Below are 18,225 nucleotides of genomic sequence, written 5' to 3' on the forward strand. Positions count from 1 at the left end.
ATTTTCAATGGATTTACACTACTTGACTCTTAAGGAAAGGGTATACCCTAGTGTAAATTGGATTCCAAACCTAATCAGCTGCAAACTGTAATACACAACAAGCCAGTCGGCTCACCACATGTTTTGTGGAAATTGCTGCTCATAATCTCATTTGTAATCATTGACTTAAAAAATGTTGCCTATGTAGCCATCTGTAAATAGTTAAGGGAAATTAGCCGTTGTGGGTGACTGGAGACCAGTCAAACACTGGCAACTATCTTATGATCACAGATGGCTTAAAAACATCACGGTAGATCAACACACAGTAAAACACAGGTGGTGGATACGAACAGACCAAGTGCAAAAATAACAGACAACGGAAAATGAGCTGTTGGAAAAAAAGGGAATTACTAGATCCATAAGGGTACACAAAAGTATTTCCCCTGCTTGCCTCGGTCGTCAAGGAGCTGTTGCCAAGGATGGCCGCCTTTTCAGTCAACAGGTTGTGAGGGAGAGGGCTTCCCTGGCAACCACTGCCGCTCTCCAAGGCACTGTGACACACGCTGGCTGTGACTCATTCACGCATGACCGTGTTTAGGGCCGTGAGACTTTGAAACAGGAGAAAACAGGGGCCATATGAAATCCACCAGCCTGGCAGCTGTTTCACACACAAAAAACTTGCCGTTTAGGTTTTCTGCCTGCAGTAATAGCATTTGTAATGGAACGTAATTGACACAAGAGGAATGTAAGACAATAAGCAAGACAGAAATGTCCAATATGATAACCTAATATGAAAACATGATGTATGTAAAGGTATAATAATTCAAAAGATAAGGAAATACACTTTTGATAGACATACTGCTAAATACAGTACAAATATGAACAATTACACTTTTACTTGGGCAATCACAAGTAGGCCATTGTGAAATATGTTCTATAACTTAACTTTCAAATTGCGAATATGAAAGTGGTGACAACGGAAAATTGTTTTAATACAACATATGCGATGTGTTTGCGTTGACTGTGTTGACACACAGTACTTTCCACTTGACTCGGCAGCCGCAGAGAAGGGGATGGGTGACTTTTACGGGCACGTGCTTTCTCCTCCCATGACCGCGCATGCGCATAACCCGTCTTCACCGCGAGAGAAGCCATGCTGGCAGAAAGACTGGGCGCCCGAGGAGGGCGAGAAGCCGTCAGGACCAAACAGTCTGGCTCGAATTTTTGTGCAGGTTGCACAATTTTGGGATGGTACGAGAGGATCTCATGTTTATTCACGGGAAACGTCGAAGAAACGGCTCGTTTCGATGCTTGGAAAACAAGAAATCGATTTTTTTTTCACCACGAAAAAAAAAAAAAATCTCAGTCGCGTCACGTGGTGTTCTATCACCCAATCGGCGGATTGCTGACGTTTCTGGAAAAAATGTCCTTTGTTCTGCGTCCGACCAAGTTATCGGAAAAATGGTATGAATAGTAAGGAAAAGTAACATGTGGATATGGGAACGGGTTTCGTGCAGTATATACCTTCATTTTGGATATGGCAACCAATCGCCTTTGCGAAGAAGTTTGGGATTTTTTTTATCCGTCGTTTAAGCGTGCTGCAGTAACCACGAGCTAAAGCAGTCATGTGACTCCCCCCTCCCCCCATACCGAGGCATGAATGGGGGAAGAAGAAGACAGACATGTTTGAGGGAAATGAGTTGTGGAAAAAAAGAAACGTGGCCGGGGGAAAAGAAAGGAAAAACCAGCATGTGGATTTCTTAAAGGACAATCTTTTAAATCATCATTTGCCTTTGGAATTAATCTTGCAGTAGTTCGCTTTATCTCGTTCTTAAACCCAGGAATTTAGTCTGCCTAATTTAAGATTTAGTTTTTTTGTTTTGAATAAGTTTTTCTTCTTTTAATGTATTTGATTTAGTATGGTTACCGACTATTTTTATATTCTTGCTAGAGCTGGTTAACGAGATGAGTAGGGTGACATTGCAGTAAACGTGTAACCTTGTCAGTGGGGGATGGGTGGTGGTGTACTGTGGCAAGTGATTGCATGAGTGACTAGTGAGTTGAATAACTAAATCAGTTAATTTCTTAATGGCTGGAGTAGGTAATTAGATTTAGTATAACGTAAGGTTAAGGTTGTGGGCATTGGTCATAACATTTGACTTGGAAATGTGTAACTAACTCTCTGGATAGCAAAAATAGCTGGCTAAATGTGTTTGGGATTTGATCATACTTGTCAGTCTCGTTGAAACAAATTCAGATATGACGCAGTTTCTTTACTACATAGGCTAATAGCTGGAACGATGGTGTTTTTGCTGCAATACAAAGGAAATTTGAAATGTTACATCCCTCGGGCGTGCGGCCTAGTTGCAGGCGGATCAGACAAATGGTATGCTGGAATTTGTCTAAATTAATAACGCCTTACTCTGGAATCGGCACTGGTGCTTGTTAGACGTTAATATAGATAAATGTAGATGAATTTGTGTTGTATGAAACGGGACTCCAGCGGAGTAGCTGTCTGAGCCAGACAAGCCAGAAATTTGCTGTGTCATTCAATGGAGGGCAGGCGTTTAAATTTGTCCCTTGGTTGGAATCTTGTCAAGTGTTGTTTAGCCTCCCTGTTTCATCCGAAACAAATAATAAGTGAAAAGGCCGTTTTAAATGTAAGGATGTGTTTGTGCTTTGGTCTTTGTGTTGCCTAGATCTTAAAATTCGGTAAAATTCGCATGGGGAAATCAGCCTAGCTAAGACAATTAGTGTTATGCAACTGCGGCCTTGCCACCAGGGCAGAACAGGGTGGAGGCCTTGTTTGCGTCAGATGGTTTGATCACAAAGGTGCGTTTGTTTTTTGTCACAGGGGCTGGCCAGTCGATGTGTTTTGGGTATATTTCAGTCGCCCGCATATGATATTTTATTACAACGTGAAGCGAGCTACCTAGATAAGTTTGCTCCAGCCAGTTGGCGTTTGTTTTAATGCTATGTGTAACGTTAGCAGTGGTGGAACGGGTAGCCAACTAACATTTGCTAGAAACCAGGGAGCGCGGGGGAGGTGGTCATCGGGTTTTGTCTTAAGTTTACTAATTAACTATTCTGGTTGATCAGAGGCTATCGGAGGTTGTTTTTCCTTTGTTCGTGCAACGTTAGTGGGCAACGAAACAACTTCCTGACATTCATGTTTCTGACCCTCACCTTTCTGAAATATTGTAATTCTTGTTATGGGAGACTGAAATGATTTTATTTTAGTATTTTGACTTCTGGGTCTTACCGACGGTTGGCAAACGCAACTCGCCCGTCCCGTCTAGTGTAAGTCAAAATGGCGACTCCACTATGAGACTGAGACAAAAATTGCGGAGACCGAGAGCGAAACTGTCAGGACCCCGGAATGCAGGAGGCAGGCGTCTGTGCGCGTGAGCTAGTCGACTGTCCAATGGCGTGCCTTCAGCCCACACTCGCTGCCCGCGCCTGAAATTCAGCGGCCAATCGGTGCGCTCTCTTTCCCCACGTTGACGTAATGCAGCCGGGAAAGATGCTGGGAGGGGCGGGAGCGTAACGTTTCATAGACAGGCGCGTGAGGGAGCCAGTGACAGACGAGCTAGTTTGAGTTTCGTTGTAGCCAGCCAATGACCTCACAGGTTTGACCTGAAGGACAACTGCGATAACCCAATTGGTTGACAGGGAACGTTTGTCGGGTGGGCTTAAGCAAAATGAGGCGTAGCTTGTTAAATGGATAGCACGAATGGCCTATTAAAAATTAGGGGGCGTGGAAATGTGGCTGTCACTTCATCCAATCCGGGTATGGGTAGCTTTATAAAAAGCCGGGCGGAGGTAGTGCGTCGCCATTTCGCTGAAGCGGTGAACTGGAGGAAGAGAGGAGGAATTGGAGGAAAGGGAAGGAGAGACGGAAACCGAAAAGAGATCGGTCTTTAAACAGAATCCGGATCCATCCTGATGGAAACGGCCATTAACCCGCCCCTTGACAGGTACCAATCGGAACCATTGGTGTTTACCTTTTTATCCGAATCAATATTGTTTACGGCGGGCTGTCATTTTCCGAAGGAATTTGTAATTTATTCTGATGATCCGTAACCAGTTTCATGAACACCGGCAGGATAAGTGCATCTGAGCCATACGTTGCCAAATATTATTTTGGTTATTGTATGGATAACGGTCGCTGACCGGGTTAAGTCTTGCGTACAGGGTACTTTTATTAGGGTTATTTTCGTAGACCAGCTCGGTAGTAATTCGCCTTCATTTCACTGGGACTGTTTTGAATCGCCTGTGAACCCGCTCGCCAATATCGTCACTGCGCAGACGCCATTTTCCCCACAGACTTAACTGTTACCCCCAAATAAAAAGGGTCTCAACTAGCTTACTGTAATGTAGTGTTATATTTTATATGTGCACATGTCCATGATTGTTACCAGTAACTATAACGTAGCTAGCTTTTGGCAACCCCGGCGTTTACATTTACGCAGGGTGTGTATACTGAGCCGGTAGTAGCAGATAGCTGGGGTTAGATAGCTGCCTCCGCGCTGAAATCTGAGGCGAGCTCATTTTTTCCATGCCTGCCGAAGTGTGTGTTGTGTCTAGAAAGTCATCCTTTGCTATGTTAGCCGGCCGGTTGGAAGTGAAGGGTTTATTGACGGTGTCGGTTGTTGCAAGCTAGCCAAGTGTAAATATGCTTCCCGCTGTCGCCCAGTCATTTGCAGTGTAGTGTGGTTAGTCGCACGCTGTTTTAGTTTCTAAACGCTACAGCGTTATGGATGCTATTATGAATTGGGAATGCATTATGAATGCTATACAGTTGACTATGCTGACTAGCTGCAACCGTTGAAAGTGTAGTAAATAGCTGCATTACTTTGTGGATCTAACCGGGATGGGGCTGCGAACGGTCGGTGTATTTTATACAGATACGCCCATGCGTCGGTCAGGGAAGAAGTGTTTTGAGTCCTTTAAAGGTTTAGCGTCCGCCCGTTTTGTGCTGAAGCAGAGCGTCTTCAAGCGCATGTGGTTTGGCGCTCAGCGTGGGATTGGGGTGGGGAGCGGGGGGGAGGTGGGGTTGGTTGGCGCTAACGATAGACGAGGTGTGTTTTCAGCTGCCCGGCCGGGGTCGATGGGGTGGGCTAGCGTTTGAGTAGGCGACGCAGAGTAAATTCATTCATTGCGCCTTTCTGCGCCCGGATGACGCGCCAGGAATGCGCAGGGCTGCATGCGTCTTCTGTTTACAAGCGGCAAGGTGGCATCGGCGTACACGTGTGGCGCGGCCAGTGGCTACGGAGGCCGTACGATAATGCTGGCGCCTAGGTGCAGGGCTTGTACGAAATAGATATAAGATGGGTATGGTTTCAAATATCAAGTAGTCATTCTTTTGAAGGAGGTTTTGAAGAGGATACTGCCTACTTTGTGGCCTCAGTTTTGACCACTCAGGACTAACACAATGTGTGTCAACGATCGACCTGTGTTGCTAATGTATAAAGTCTGGCTTTGCTTGACAGCCTCCAGGTGTAAGCTAGCTGAATGTTCACTAGGTGTTAGCCACTAGGATAAAGGGCCGAATAAATATAACTGGGAATGTGTACCACACTCAGCCATTGTTGGTTTGCTTAATATTTAAATCTCAGATTAGCAGAATATGTTCTCTGTGCACTGCTTTTGTTCACTGGGCCAAAGAAAGCCTTTTTTATTATTTTCCTAAAGGAGGTTCTAAGGCAGCCTGATCCATTTGGAGACATTGAACAGAGTACCGCCATCATTACCATTCAGCACTGCTAGTACTTCTTTTTTTTTTTTAAACACAGTATGCATGTCTTGAGTCCAGAGGGATTGTTTTTATTTGCAGCATTGCTGTAATACATTATGTGTGCTAAAATCGGTGTAAAATGAAGCCGAGTAATTTGGGTACACACTCTCCCGCTGGGATGCCGCTCTCTCCCTGTGGCATTTTGAAGATGGATTAAATGTGTGACCTCCGCGGAGGTTATTAGGGAGTACATTTTTTTTCCTTTTCCTTTCCCTCATTTGAATGTATGTAAATTGTTTTCTCTTGACAGATTTGACTAGGTTATGTCTGTGAGCACTATGTAATGTTTATTTTTCGTGTAAGTAATTATGTCTCGGTAAGTAAGTTGTTTGAGGAACATGTTGCAGGTTTGGACACTAGTTTGTTACAGTGATTTTTTTTTTGCTATTTACAATAAAATGCATTTATTAAACTGATACTGTTGTCTGTTTGTAAAATTACTTGGATGGTTATCAGGAGTACTTGTCAAAAAACCATAGGTAAGTTGGTGATCATGCACCAGCTACTATGTCAAAATCCCAATGGGTAGCTGAAAACAGATCAAATTTGATCAAGTAACATAAGGCGTTTTTTGTGAGCTTCAGTGCATTATATTGTGAACAAAACAGTATTGAAGAATTCACCATGTTAGGTCTTTATTCAAGGGAGAAAATCCATTTTTAAATCAGATTTAAGTTTAATTAAAACTTAGAAGCAGTGACTCCCTGAAGTGAAAAGTAGAAGACCCATTGGCCTGCAAGGAAGTTGTGTTAGGACCCAAAATTTTGACACACACACAATTTAGCACATCTATTTGCATATTGCTGCCTGCATCAGGTAAGATTCTACATACGTCCTATGGGGTTACCACAGTCCTTGGAAGCACCTATACAGTCCCAAGTTATTTATTAAAAGAATAAGAGTAAGGTGGGCCAAAAGCATTTTTCTCCTGCATTTTTGGTTATGTTGAAACAGTAAAATTTGCCCTGCATGTTATTTTGAATGGAACATGTGTCATTCATTTCAAGCACCGCTGCTGAGGATGGGGCTGTACTTGTAGAGACTGCTCAGATTAAGTTTTGGTTACTGGGCTATAATGTTGGGGGGACATTAATTAGTCTGTAAAGGTGGCTTCCCTTGGTTCTCTCAGTGTTGTGTCAGAGGGCTCTGCCACTGAAATTGGCTGCACCCCTGCAGCGGCTGTGCTCCCTGGACCTGGTGGTATTTACGGCTCCAGTCTGTGTGCATTGCCTTCTCCATTCACAGAGATGCCTTTTACTCAGTAGCCACTCCTCCCAGAGGTCACACCGTATACATACTGAAACGTGGTTTGATGAAGATTTTCACCTCACGTCTGGGAATGAACCATGTAGTTGGTAATCACTTTGCGTCAGCTTGTGTAGGAGCTACAAGACTGGCTGGTGTATGGGAAGAGGGTGATTATCTGCACCATCTGATCTGCGGTAACTGGCACTGATGAACAGGTCACGGTTGCTCATGTGTGACTCATTCACATTGAAACTGTCAAAGTTTGTAGGGTTCCCCTCTCTTGTGAAGTCAAGTCCAGTCCAACTTCCTGTAAGTGTAATCACCCCCCCTCCATCCCTCCCGCTGGCGGCTGCAGTGCCCTTCCCTTCCTCCCCTGGCAAACGCCCCCCCCCCCCCCACCCCCACCCCACCCCCTGTGTGATGTAAGGTGTGTAAGACTTCGGACCCCATTGCATCATTGACGGGAATGACTGTGCTCAGATGCCTCTTCTTGGGACAGGCCTTTTCAGGCCTTGCTCACAGTGCTGTGGAAACACCTAGTGTAGTCCCTATTCCTTTTCTTCAGGGCATTTGCGCTGAAACCGGCTGACTGAAACGTAGAGGGGGGCTTGAAGCAAACAAAGCTTTTCTAGGGTGAGTTGTACACTAACCCTCGATGCATTCGAGGGTAACTGTGACCCTTGAACGTTTCTCCTGTCGGTCCTTAGTGCTGGTTCGCTCCTGTAACGCCTCGGGGTCTAAGAAAACCCCTTTTAATTGGACGGGGAGTGAAACTCTGTGATCCCCTAAATAGGTTGGATGACTGTGTGCTGTCAGTGGTGCTCTGATTGGTTGAATCGGTGAGTTCGCACAGACTGTGCGAAATATGAGGTTCCTGCTGGTGAGGGTCTGTCTTTTCATTCCAATAATTCCAAGATACCACCATGATAGCTGCGCTAGTTTTTAGGTTCTTTGACCCTCGTTCTCTAGTTTTGACTTTATGGGTGACCAATAGGCTGTCTGCATAGCACCAACCTCCAATGCCAGTCCCAAAAGAACTGGCAGCGGGAACAGTTTGGGCGGAGTGAGTCCAGAGCAAAAGGTTTTACCTTTCTCTTAAACCCAGACACAGACAACTAAGACCATAACTATCGACATTTGGTAGTTCATGCATGTAACTACACTGTGATCACAGTGTAAAATCACAACAGCCTTTTCAGGTGTGTCCTGAAAGTGAGTTGAAGTGCTCGTGACGAGGAATTTCAATGGCCATACACTGTGCTCACGAAACATTCACCAGCGGCCTTGAGTTGCTGTGTCCTGTTGCAATGTCGGCCCCTGCCGCGGGCCTATTGTCGATGGTGGCAGCGGGGGTGGTTGCCATGGTTATGCCAATCCGAGAGCCAATGGGGAGTGTTACTTTGCTTGGTTGCCAGGGCGATGGAAGGGAAATGGGCAGTAAAATATGTGCAGGTGTTTTCCCCCCCTCTCTCTGGGGCTGCCTGCCATGGGCTAGTCACTGTGGAATTCGGAATGCGTCGGACAGTGAGAGCCGCACCGACTAGCAGTGTGTAAATCAGCAGGTTCTCAGTGCTGTGTGGTGTTCGGTACAGAAATTATTTTTAAATTAGGTTTTTTTTAATTCCAAAGTGTTCATTCATCATTCATTCATGTTGTTGCTCACTCTGATATAGGATTCCACATGTCCCGTTTTGGTGCCCAAGTGACATATATTTGGTTTTATACGAACTGTGTAACACAAAACACGAAAATGAAAATGAAGATTTTGGCCTTCCCTGTGATCAGGGGTCTGAGATGAGCTTTTCCATCCCCAATACAAAGCCCTAATAATATACTGTGAAGTTTTCATTCTGGTCTGGGATCAGTTGCTAGCCTCCTTGATCTGCTTGCAAAGTAGAGATTATGGACTTGTGCTGGATGTCCCTGAGCATTTTGTTGTCTTCTGTTGCTATGGGAACTATCTATGCTGACCCCAGATTGGCTGATCGGCTCTTGGCACATTTAGCAGAGAACAGCCAAATTGCCTTATGTTGTTTAAGTAATTTTATAGGAGAGCTCTACAAACATTTTACAGCGTTTGTGATCTCAGTAAATCACACACCAGCAGGAAGGGTACATGGTTGTTAGGTTCATGGGGTCGCAGTGTTGACCCAGTCGGTAGAAAACCCAGGGCCTGCTTCTCCCTGGAATACAGTGCTATAACCAGGCTAAACAAAGCTGGCACAACTGCACTCCTAATCAGGCAGAAACTACCACTGCTTTTTTTAATGTCAGCAGTTGCTCACACAACTGTTATCGCCATCATCCTACCATGAATGCAGACTGCATCGTTTTCAGGTCTCTGAGGGCCGGCTCAATGAGCTTTTAAGGCCTATATATTTGAGAGAGCGTACATATAAAGAACCACATTAACCACAAATCCCTGCTCATCAGAACCTCATTTTGTAACAGGTGGAGTCTGGTGTGTCCGTACGTTGTGACGCATGTGCGTCTTTGTACAGTGTGCCTCACAGTGGATACCCTGTGTACTGAGCCGGTGAATTGAGCTCGATATGAGAACAGTGTGCAGCCTGGTTGGTAAGGTAATGATGAAGCTTCCTGTGTGCGGGCTGACGCAGCCTCACAGCGTCTGTGTGTGAAGGATTCGTGAGGAGCAGTGGCACGCTAGCGTCTGTGTGTGAAGGATTCGTGAGGAGCAGTGGCATGCTAGCGTCTGTGTGAAGGATTCGTGAGGAGCAGCGGCACGCTGGCGTCCGTTAGTGCGCATCGTCAGTGTACTGCAGTGAAACGCCATGGTGTGCCTTCATTTACTCTTTGAAGCACCTGTGTCAGTTTTTAATTCTCCCTCTCTGTCCTCCCCTGTGTCTTTCTCCCTTTCCATCACTTGTTCTCTGGCTGTCCCTCCTCTTTCCTCCCTGCATACCTGTTCTGTTTTCTTGTCCCCTTCCTCCCTGTCTCCCCCCCACCCTCCTCCTCCTCCCTCCCCTCCCCCAGGCTGGTGTCGGACGGCAGCACCTCCCTGGGAGGGGACGCGGGGCTTCACTCGGTCACAGCGATGGACCAGGGCGTCTCGGGCCCTGGGAAGCGCATCCGCAAGCCGTCGCTCCTGTACGAGGGCTTCGAGGGCCCGGCGCTCCCCCACGCTCCCCCCTCCGGCCCCCCCCAGCCCCCCGTACGGGACCCCAGCCGCCCGGGCCGCATGACCAACCAGCTGCAGTTCCTCCAGAAGGCCATGATGAAGTCGCTATGGCGACACCACTTCGCCTGGCCCTTCCACGAGCCGGTGGACGCCGCCAAGCTGAACCTGCCCGTGAGTGTCCGATCAGCGTATGTTTAACTGTAATAAACAGAACTTAAAATTGACATTTCCGTGCACTGTCTTTCAACGTTTACTCCAAATTCACATCATATTGCCATGCTACATTCGACAATATGTCCCTTTTACAATAAGAAAAAGCACAAAAGTGATGGCTGAAAAGAATATCGATGCTTGTAAGACTTGTTCTCATCGGTGAAACGAACCTCTCCTGAAGGACTATCACAAGATCATCAAGCAGCCAATGGACATGGGCACCATCAAAAAACGCCTGGAGAACAACTACTACCGCAGCGCCAGCGAGTGCATGCAGGACTTCAACACCATGTTCACCAACTGCTACATCTACAACAAGGTGAGTGCTCACAGCGAACAGACCCCAGAACACCAGTGTAGAAACTACAGCAAACTGATATCACTCTGTTCAATAACTGCCTCATTTACAACAGGGTGGGTGCACATACCAGAGATTATAATACCTGCAGTTCTCACACACGCATACAGACACTGACAACACCACATTCAGCAGCTGCCACTTCTAATTAGGTGGCTGCACGCACTGAACATGGTAAAACCTCCACCACCAGTAGGAGTGAAATACACAAACCGTCAGTGACGTGTTCAGCAACTACAGCGTCTGTAGAGAGGAGAGCGCACGCACTGAACGTTATTATAGCTGCCTGACCGTTATAGAGAGCTCCTGTGCGCACACAAGCCACATGTTCACTGTTTGCTACAGCCAGCAGTGCGCGTGCACAGACAGACTGCACGGTTAAAAAGGACGGCTGTCTTAAAAAGACGTTTCCTGAATGCAGCCGCCGTTCTCGTGAGCAGATGATTTGGCTTGTATTGGCTTACCTGCTCGGTGCAGCTGTGGGATTGAATTCGGTGATGCCAGATAACCACCTGCCCTGCAGAAACCCTTGTTTATTTGCATCTTCATATTTCTTGTTTACTTGGGCAAAGAGGGCGCTGGACTGAACCCACACCAACAGCCTCACACCTGGAGCTGATATCCGTCACAAGTGTTTGTATCCCATTAAAAGCAGAGATGACAGACATGAGATGATCCGAGTTATATGTATTACAAAGATGATCCTTTAATCCAGGGTAGATGTTGGTCTTGTTTAGTCAGGCTCTGTAGAACAACGTTCAGTGTATGTATTCATAGTGCCCATCTATGACCCATCTAGTCATACCTATATCTATATGTGTGATCACACCTGCTGTGCCTCCTCCAGCCTACAGATGACATCGTGCTGATGGCCCAGTCTCTGGAGAAGGCCTTCCTCCAGAAAGTGGCCCAGATGCCCCAGGAGGAGATCGAGCTCCCTCCTCCCGTGCCACGGGGCAAACCGGGCAAGCCTGCCAAGGGCCGGAGAGTGATGGGTGAGTTCTGGGGCGAGCGTGACGATTTGGGCCGGGAGAGGCGTCAGGCAGGGCTGTCAGATGTCAGCCGGTTCGAGTAGATGCTCTGTCTATGTGTCAGTACTGAGTGGCTCTGTCCTTGAGTCTGGGTGTACGTGTATGTTTGTACTGATGAGCTCTCTCTCTGTTGGGTGTTGAATGTGGACACCCTCCACTGATTACACGATAAGATGCTGTGTGTCAGCCTCTCTCTGTCTGTAAACGAGATGCGTGGTGTATGTAGTGATCCCTTCAGTGACAGACAGGGTCATTGTCAGTGTGCACAGTGATTCTCAGTGAATTGGTATGTGACCTGTGTGTTGTGATATTCTCTCTGTAACAGGTGGAGTGACTACAGCTCACCAGGTCCCGGCAGTCTCTCAGTCGGTATACTCTCCCCCGACCCCTGACACCCCCAACTCGCTGCTGTCCACCCCCCCACAGACCCTGCTGGCCAAGAGCCTGCCCCCCACGGCTCACAGCACCCCTGCCATGCTGGGGCTGCCCCCTACTCAGCCCACAGCCAAGGTAAGCGCCCCACTGTGACCCACGGTCACTCTCTATGACTGCACAAAGAATACCCCACAGAGGTGGTTTGAGACACGGTTGTGAAAGTCAGTATCATTCAATGTAATCAGTGTTTTGGCAGGTTCGGCTTTGTGATGGTATTGGACATTTGCTATACTGTCCTGTAGCACTGCATTATATTACATTATCAGCATTTAGCAGACACTCTTATCCAGAGAAACATACATAGGTTACAGTTATCCATTTACTGAGGCAGCTCTGTGTTAAGTGTCTTGCCCAAGGGTACAGCAGCAGCCTTTTGGTTATGAGCCCTGTTCCTCACCGCATCGTAGCGCTGTGGTAACTGTATCGCTCTCTCCACCTCTGTCCCGCAGAAAAAAGGTGTGAAGCGGAAAGCCGACACCACCACGCCCACCACCGTGGGCTTGGCCCTGGGCGTGGGGGGCGGGGTCGGCGGGATGGGGGCGGGGCTTGGCGGTGGTGGAGGCCACTCCCCACTCACCCTCTCCCCCCTGGACTCGAAGGCCGGGTTCGGGCTGGGGGCGGGGCGGCCGGCAGGCGGGCCCGGGGTGCCAGCGAAGGTGCAGGCGCGGCGGCGGGAGAGCGGCCGGCCCATCAAGCCGCCGCGGAAGGACCTGCCCGACTCGCAGCAGCACCAGCCGTCGCGGCGGGGCAAGCTGAGCCAGCAGCTGCGCTACTGCAGCGGTGTGCTGAAGGAGCTGCTCTCCAAGAAGCACGCCGCCTACGCCTGGCCCTTCTACAAGCCCGTCGACGCCTCCACGCTCGGCCTGCACGACTACCACGACATCATCAAGCACCCCATGGACCTCAGCACCATCAAGGTACCGCCCCCCGGAGCCACGCCCCAGTGCTGCTTTCACCGGCCAATCAGCTCGGACGCTCAGCTCAGGATGTCTTTTCTTTGACAAATGAGATTTTTTTTGGCTTGGTAGAAGCTCTCATCCAGAATGTCATGCAAGACTGTCATGGTTAGATCCAGTCAGAGTAGCATGTGTCAGTAAGAGCGGTAGGAAGGAGGGTCATTAATTTTTCTTATTTATTTTTTTTTCCATCTACACTGGATATGCACTCCAAAGTCTCGGTGAAGGATGGTTCAGAGAACAGTCTTTGCCCGGATACTGTACTATTATTGGCAGATTCACTGATATTTAGCTTATCCGCACACTACCATGTCTGCAGTGAGTGTGCATAGGACAGCGCAGAAAATAGACTGTGTGTGTGTTCACTTCCTGTTGTGGTGACCCCACCCTCTTCCCCCTCCCAGAGGAAGATGGACAGCCGAGAGTACAGAGACGCTCAGCAGTTTGCCGCAGATGTCCGGCTCATGTTCTCCAACTGCTACAAGTACAACCCCCCCGACCACGACGTGGTGGCCATGGCACGCAAACTACAGGTACTGAGCGTGTGTGTGTGTGTGTCTGCGCGTGTGTGTATGTGTGTGTGTGTGTGCGCGTGTGTGCATGCATGCGTGCACTTCAAGTACCTGTATAGGTCTGCAAGCAGTATGAGAGCTTGTTGCCTGTCAGTAAGAAAAGGAAACTTGCTGGCATTAACACTTAATAAATAAAGACTCACCTAAATTGTGTGAATGTAAGATAAGAATGGCGTTTGAAGGCAGTGTTTGGTAGCTTGGTAGGAGAGTGCCCTATGCCGAGGTGTGCCTGTGACTCAGGGTGGGGTTATGTAATTTCCTACTGGCTGTTTACTCTGAGCTCATGAGGCCCTGAACAGGCCACTGAGGTCCCTGCTAGTCCCGTTTAAATCAAACAGCTGGAATAAAGCCCCCTGTGTCTTCAAACTCAAGATCAGTTTGTTTTTCATACTTTTGGAAGAAACACCAATGAGCTCCACCCGCCAGCTCTCCTAAGCAGCACACTGCAACACTACCCTATTCACATGCTATACACTGAGATGCAGCACCCGTTCAGTGGGTTATGGCATACTTATACACACTCAGGCGCGTTCAGCTGCTTATAACATGCTTATTGCAACAAACACTCACCCCCCCTTTCCTCTGTGTCTCCAGGACGTCTTCGAGTTCCGTTTCGCCAAAATGCCGGACGAGCCCCCGGAGGAGACGCCCCCGGCCTCCATGGGAGGGATGATGGGCATGTCCATGATGCACTCTTCGTCGTCCTCCTCTTCCTCGGAGAGCGAGCTGAGCAGCGAGAGCGAGAGCGAGAGCAGCCCCAGCTCCGACAGCGAGGAGGAGAGGGCGCACCGCCTGGCCGAGCTGCAGGAACAGGTGTGTACGCAGGTATACCCCGCGCGGTCACGCTGCACCGGACACGCCGCGCACGCCCACGCCACGCCCCTCCAATCCTATACGCAGTCGTGCCATACCTGTCCCAGGCTGAACCCCACGCTGAACACATCGATCCTATACGCGTCTCCAGTCCTATACTGTCATTCTACACGTGGGGCTGTAGTGCTGATGCTATACCACCTTACATACTGTGCTGCTACACGCTGATGGCATACCATGTAGACACTGTAGGCACTGATACTACACCATTCAGACAGGACGATACCGAACCATTCAGGTGCTTTAATTGTCAAGGAGCACACTGCACACTGTACCGTTCATTAGCTTTGAGCTAGTGCACTATTGTGCCACTACACCTGCCATCTGCAGGACAGTCGCCTGCAGCCACTTCTATATACCGTAGTCTGCCTGCAATGGCTTTCCTTGTACATGTCAATAAATGTACTAGTCACCATGGAAACGTGAGCATGGATAGTGATTGGTGCTGACCCTTGTCCCCCCCCCCCCCCCCCCCCCCCAGCTGAGGGCTGTGCACGAGCAGCTGGCCGCCCTCTCCCAGGGCCCCATCTCCAAGCCCAAGAGGAAGCGGGAGAAGAAGGAGAAGAGGAAGAAGAAGAAGCCGGAGAAGCACCGGGGCGGCCGGGCGGCGGCGGCCATCCTGGACGAAATCGTGGAGCGGCCCCCAAAGATACCCAAGACCACCTCCAAGACCCCCAAGGCCAGCCGCGCGGCCCCCACATCCACACAGGGCAAGAAGGGCGCCGGCAAGAAGAGCAGCAAGAACAAGTGGGTGTGCCAAGCTGCCAAACCACCGCTCTCACCGCCTCACACCTCTCTCTCTCTCTCTCTCTCTCACACTCACACCTCTCTCTCTCTCTCTCTCACACTCACACCTCTCTCTCTCTCTCTCTCTCTCTCTCTCTCTCTCACACTCTCACCTTCTCTCTGTCTCTCGTTGTGGTTACATCCCCTTCACTCTCTGCCACAGAGGAAATGTGAGAACAGAAAAGGTCAGAGAGGTTTAATCCTAATTCACACGCATAAGTCTAAGAGGAGTGCAAAGAAAGGGAAAGAAGAAGAAACATCGGGCAAATAAAAATGAATGTTTGCATTTATCGCTCAGCAAAGTGAGCGAAAAACACATGATCTTTATTTCTCTCCATGACCAAATCAGTTGCTGCCATTTAACTGTTGATTGGGGGGGGGCAGTTTTGGCTCTGCATCCACCATTAACATCCCCTCGGTTCCCCTCCCTCCCTGCCAGGTCCTCCAAGAAGGCGCAGTCAGCGTCGGCGGCGTCGCACGTGGGCCCGGCGGCGGCGGCGCACGGCAGCCTGCACCCCCACTACGACTCGGAGGAGGAGGAGGAGGGCCGGCCCATGAGCTACGACGAGAAGCGGCAGCTGAGCCTGGACATCAACAAGCTGCCGGGCGAGAAGCTGGGCCGCGTGGTGCACATCATCCAGTCCCGCGAGCCCTCGCTGCGCGACTCCAACCCCGAGGAGATCGAGATCGACTTCGAGACGCTCAAGCCCTCCACGCTGCGTGAGCTGGAGCGCTACGTCATGACCTGCTTGCGCAAGAAGCCCCGCAAGCCCTACGGTGAGTGCCTGCCGTGACGCGCCAGGAGGGGGTGGGGTTCAGACCCGCTGTCTCTGCGATGCCCGCGATGCGCCAGGAGGGGGTGGGGTTTAGACCTGTCGTCGTTGTGCTGCACCCCAAACTCATGACTCTTTATATAGAAGAGACAAAGACATGCAGTGATGTGTGTTAAATCCTGCGCTTGCCAGTTTTCATTGGTGTGCCCTGCCCTGTGTTAAACCTCGTGTTTCTCCCATCCAAGTTTTTTGCTTGACCTCCCTCCCCACAAATAGCAAGTTACATTTACTCCCCTCCCTCCTCCTAACCAGGAACTCCCATTGAAAATGATTACCTAAAATCACACATTGGCCACTAGAGGGAGCCTGTCTGTGAACGTGCCGGATGACGGGAGCTGTGAGCTCTCGCAGTTTGCAGTGTGTGTAACCCTGTGTCTCCCCGGCTCTGCAGTGGTGAAGAAGGCAGGCAGCGGGAAGACCCGGGAGGAGCTGGCTCTGGAGAAGAAACGGGAGCTGGAGAGGAGGCTGCAGGACGTTAGCGGCCAGCTCAACTCTGGCAAGAAGCCCCCGAAGACGAAGGGTGAGGAGCTCGTAGCACAGCACAGCTGCACCCACGTACACACATATAACCGGATACCCGCTCACCTGCACACCTGTACACATACATAACCGTATACCTGCACACCTGTACACATACATAACCATACACCCACTCACCTGCACCCACGTACACATACATAACCATACACCCACTCACCTGCACCCACGTACACATACATAACCATACACCCACTCACCTGCACCCACGTACACATACATAACCGTATACCTGCTCACCTGCACACCTGTACACATACATAACCATACACCCACTCACCTGCACCCACGTACACATACATAACCGGATACCTGCTCACCTGCACACCTGTACACCTACATAACCATATACCCACTCACCTGCACCCACGTACACATACATAGCCATACACCCACTCACCTGCACCCACATACACATACATAACCATACACCCACTCACCTGCACCCACATACACATACATAACCACATACTCACACACCTGCTCACACAACATACACATACATAACCGTATACCTGCTCACCTGCTCACCTGTACACCTACATAACCATACACCCACTCACCTGCACCCACGTACACATACATAACCATATACCTGCTCAGCTATACACATACATAACCATACACCCACTCACCTGCACCCACGTACACATACATAACCATACACCCACTCACCTGCACCCATGTACACATACATAACCATACACCCACTCCCCTGAACCCACATACACATACATAACCATACACCAACTCACCTGCACCCACGTACACATACATAACCATACACTCACTCACCTGCACCCACGTACACATACATAACCGTATACCTGCTCACCTGTACACATACATAACCATATACCCACTCACCTGCACCCACGTACACATACATAACCGTATACTCACTCACCTGCACCCACGTACACATACATAACCATGTACCCACACACCTGCACACACGTACACACATATAACCGTATATCCACACACCTGCACATGCGTACACACACATAACTGTATATCCATACACGCACACATATACATACATACATACATACATACATACATACATACATACATAAAACAGTATATACATATGTAAACACTCACAAAGCACCATGTAGTATTTACACAGTGAGGTGTTAATGGGGTGCTCCCACATTTTTGCTTTTGTCCGTGTGCCCCGTGTATATGCTAACTCTCCCTCTCTCTCTCCTCCCGCTCCCAGTGGAGAAGCCCAGCACGGTGGAGTCGCACGCCGTGGCCTCCCGGCTCAGTGCCAGCAGCTCCAGCTCCGACTCTTCCTCCTCCTCCTCGTCCTCGTCCTCCTCCGACACCAGCGACTCGGACTCGGGGTGATGTCAGCGCCGGGGGCGGGCGGGGCCCGAGACCTCGGAGGCAGAGCCGACGCCCAAGGCGGCGGCAGAGCGGGCGGAAGCAGAGCGGCCTGGGGACTGAGGGGAGGGGCGGG

General features: G+C 49.4%; 1 protein-coding gene across 2 annotated transcripts; it reads left to right on the forward strand.

The window, feature by feature from the left end:
• Window positions 1-1,124: 1,124 nt before the first annotated feature.
• brd2a (bromodomain containing 2a) lies at window positions 1,125-18,225 on the forward strand. 2 transcript variants are annotated; one of them, XM_036555111.1, is made up of 12 exons: window positions 1,125-3,956; window positions 10,019-10,334; window positions 10,558-10,695; window positions 11,582-11,729; window positions 12,091-12,275; window positions 12,650-13,117; window positions 13,561-13,689; window positions 14,323-14,553; window positions 15,083-15,348; window positions 15,827-16,164; window positions 16,612-16,740; window positions 17,983-18,225. In XM_036555111.1, exons 1-12 carry the CDS (start codon window positions 3,925-3,927, stop codon window positions 18,111-18,113), a joined length of 2,511 nt encoding a protein of 836 aa, XP_036411004.1. In that variant the 5' UTR covers window positions 1,125-3,924; the 3' UTR covers window positions 18,114-18,225. The 2 variants fall into 2 exon arrangements, with proteins under 2 accessions (XP_036411004.1, XP_036411005.1); XM_036555112.1 differs by having other exon boundaries at window positions 14,323-14,541.

The sequence above is a fragment of the Megalops cyprinoides genome, chromosome 21 (assembly GCF_013368585.1).
Source record: "Megalops cyprinoides isolate fMegCyp1 chromosome 21, fMegCyp1.pri, whole genome shotgun sequence".
NCBI lineage: Eukaryota > Metazoa > Chordata > Actinopteri > Elopiformes > Megalopidae > Megalops > Megalops cyprinoides.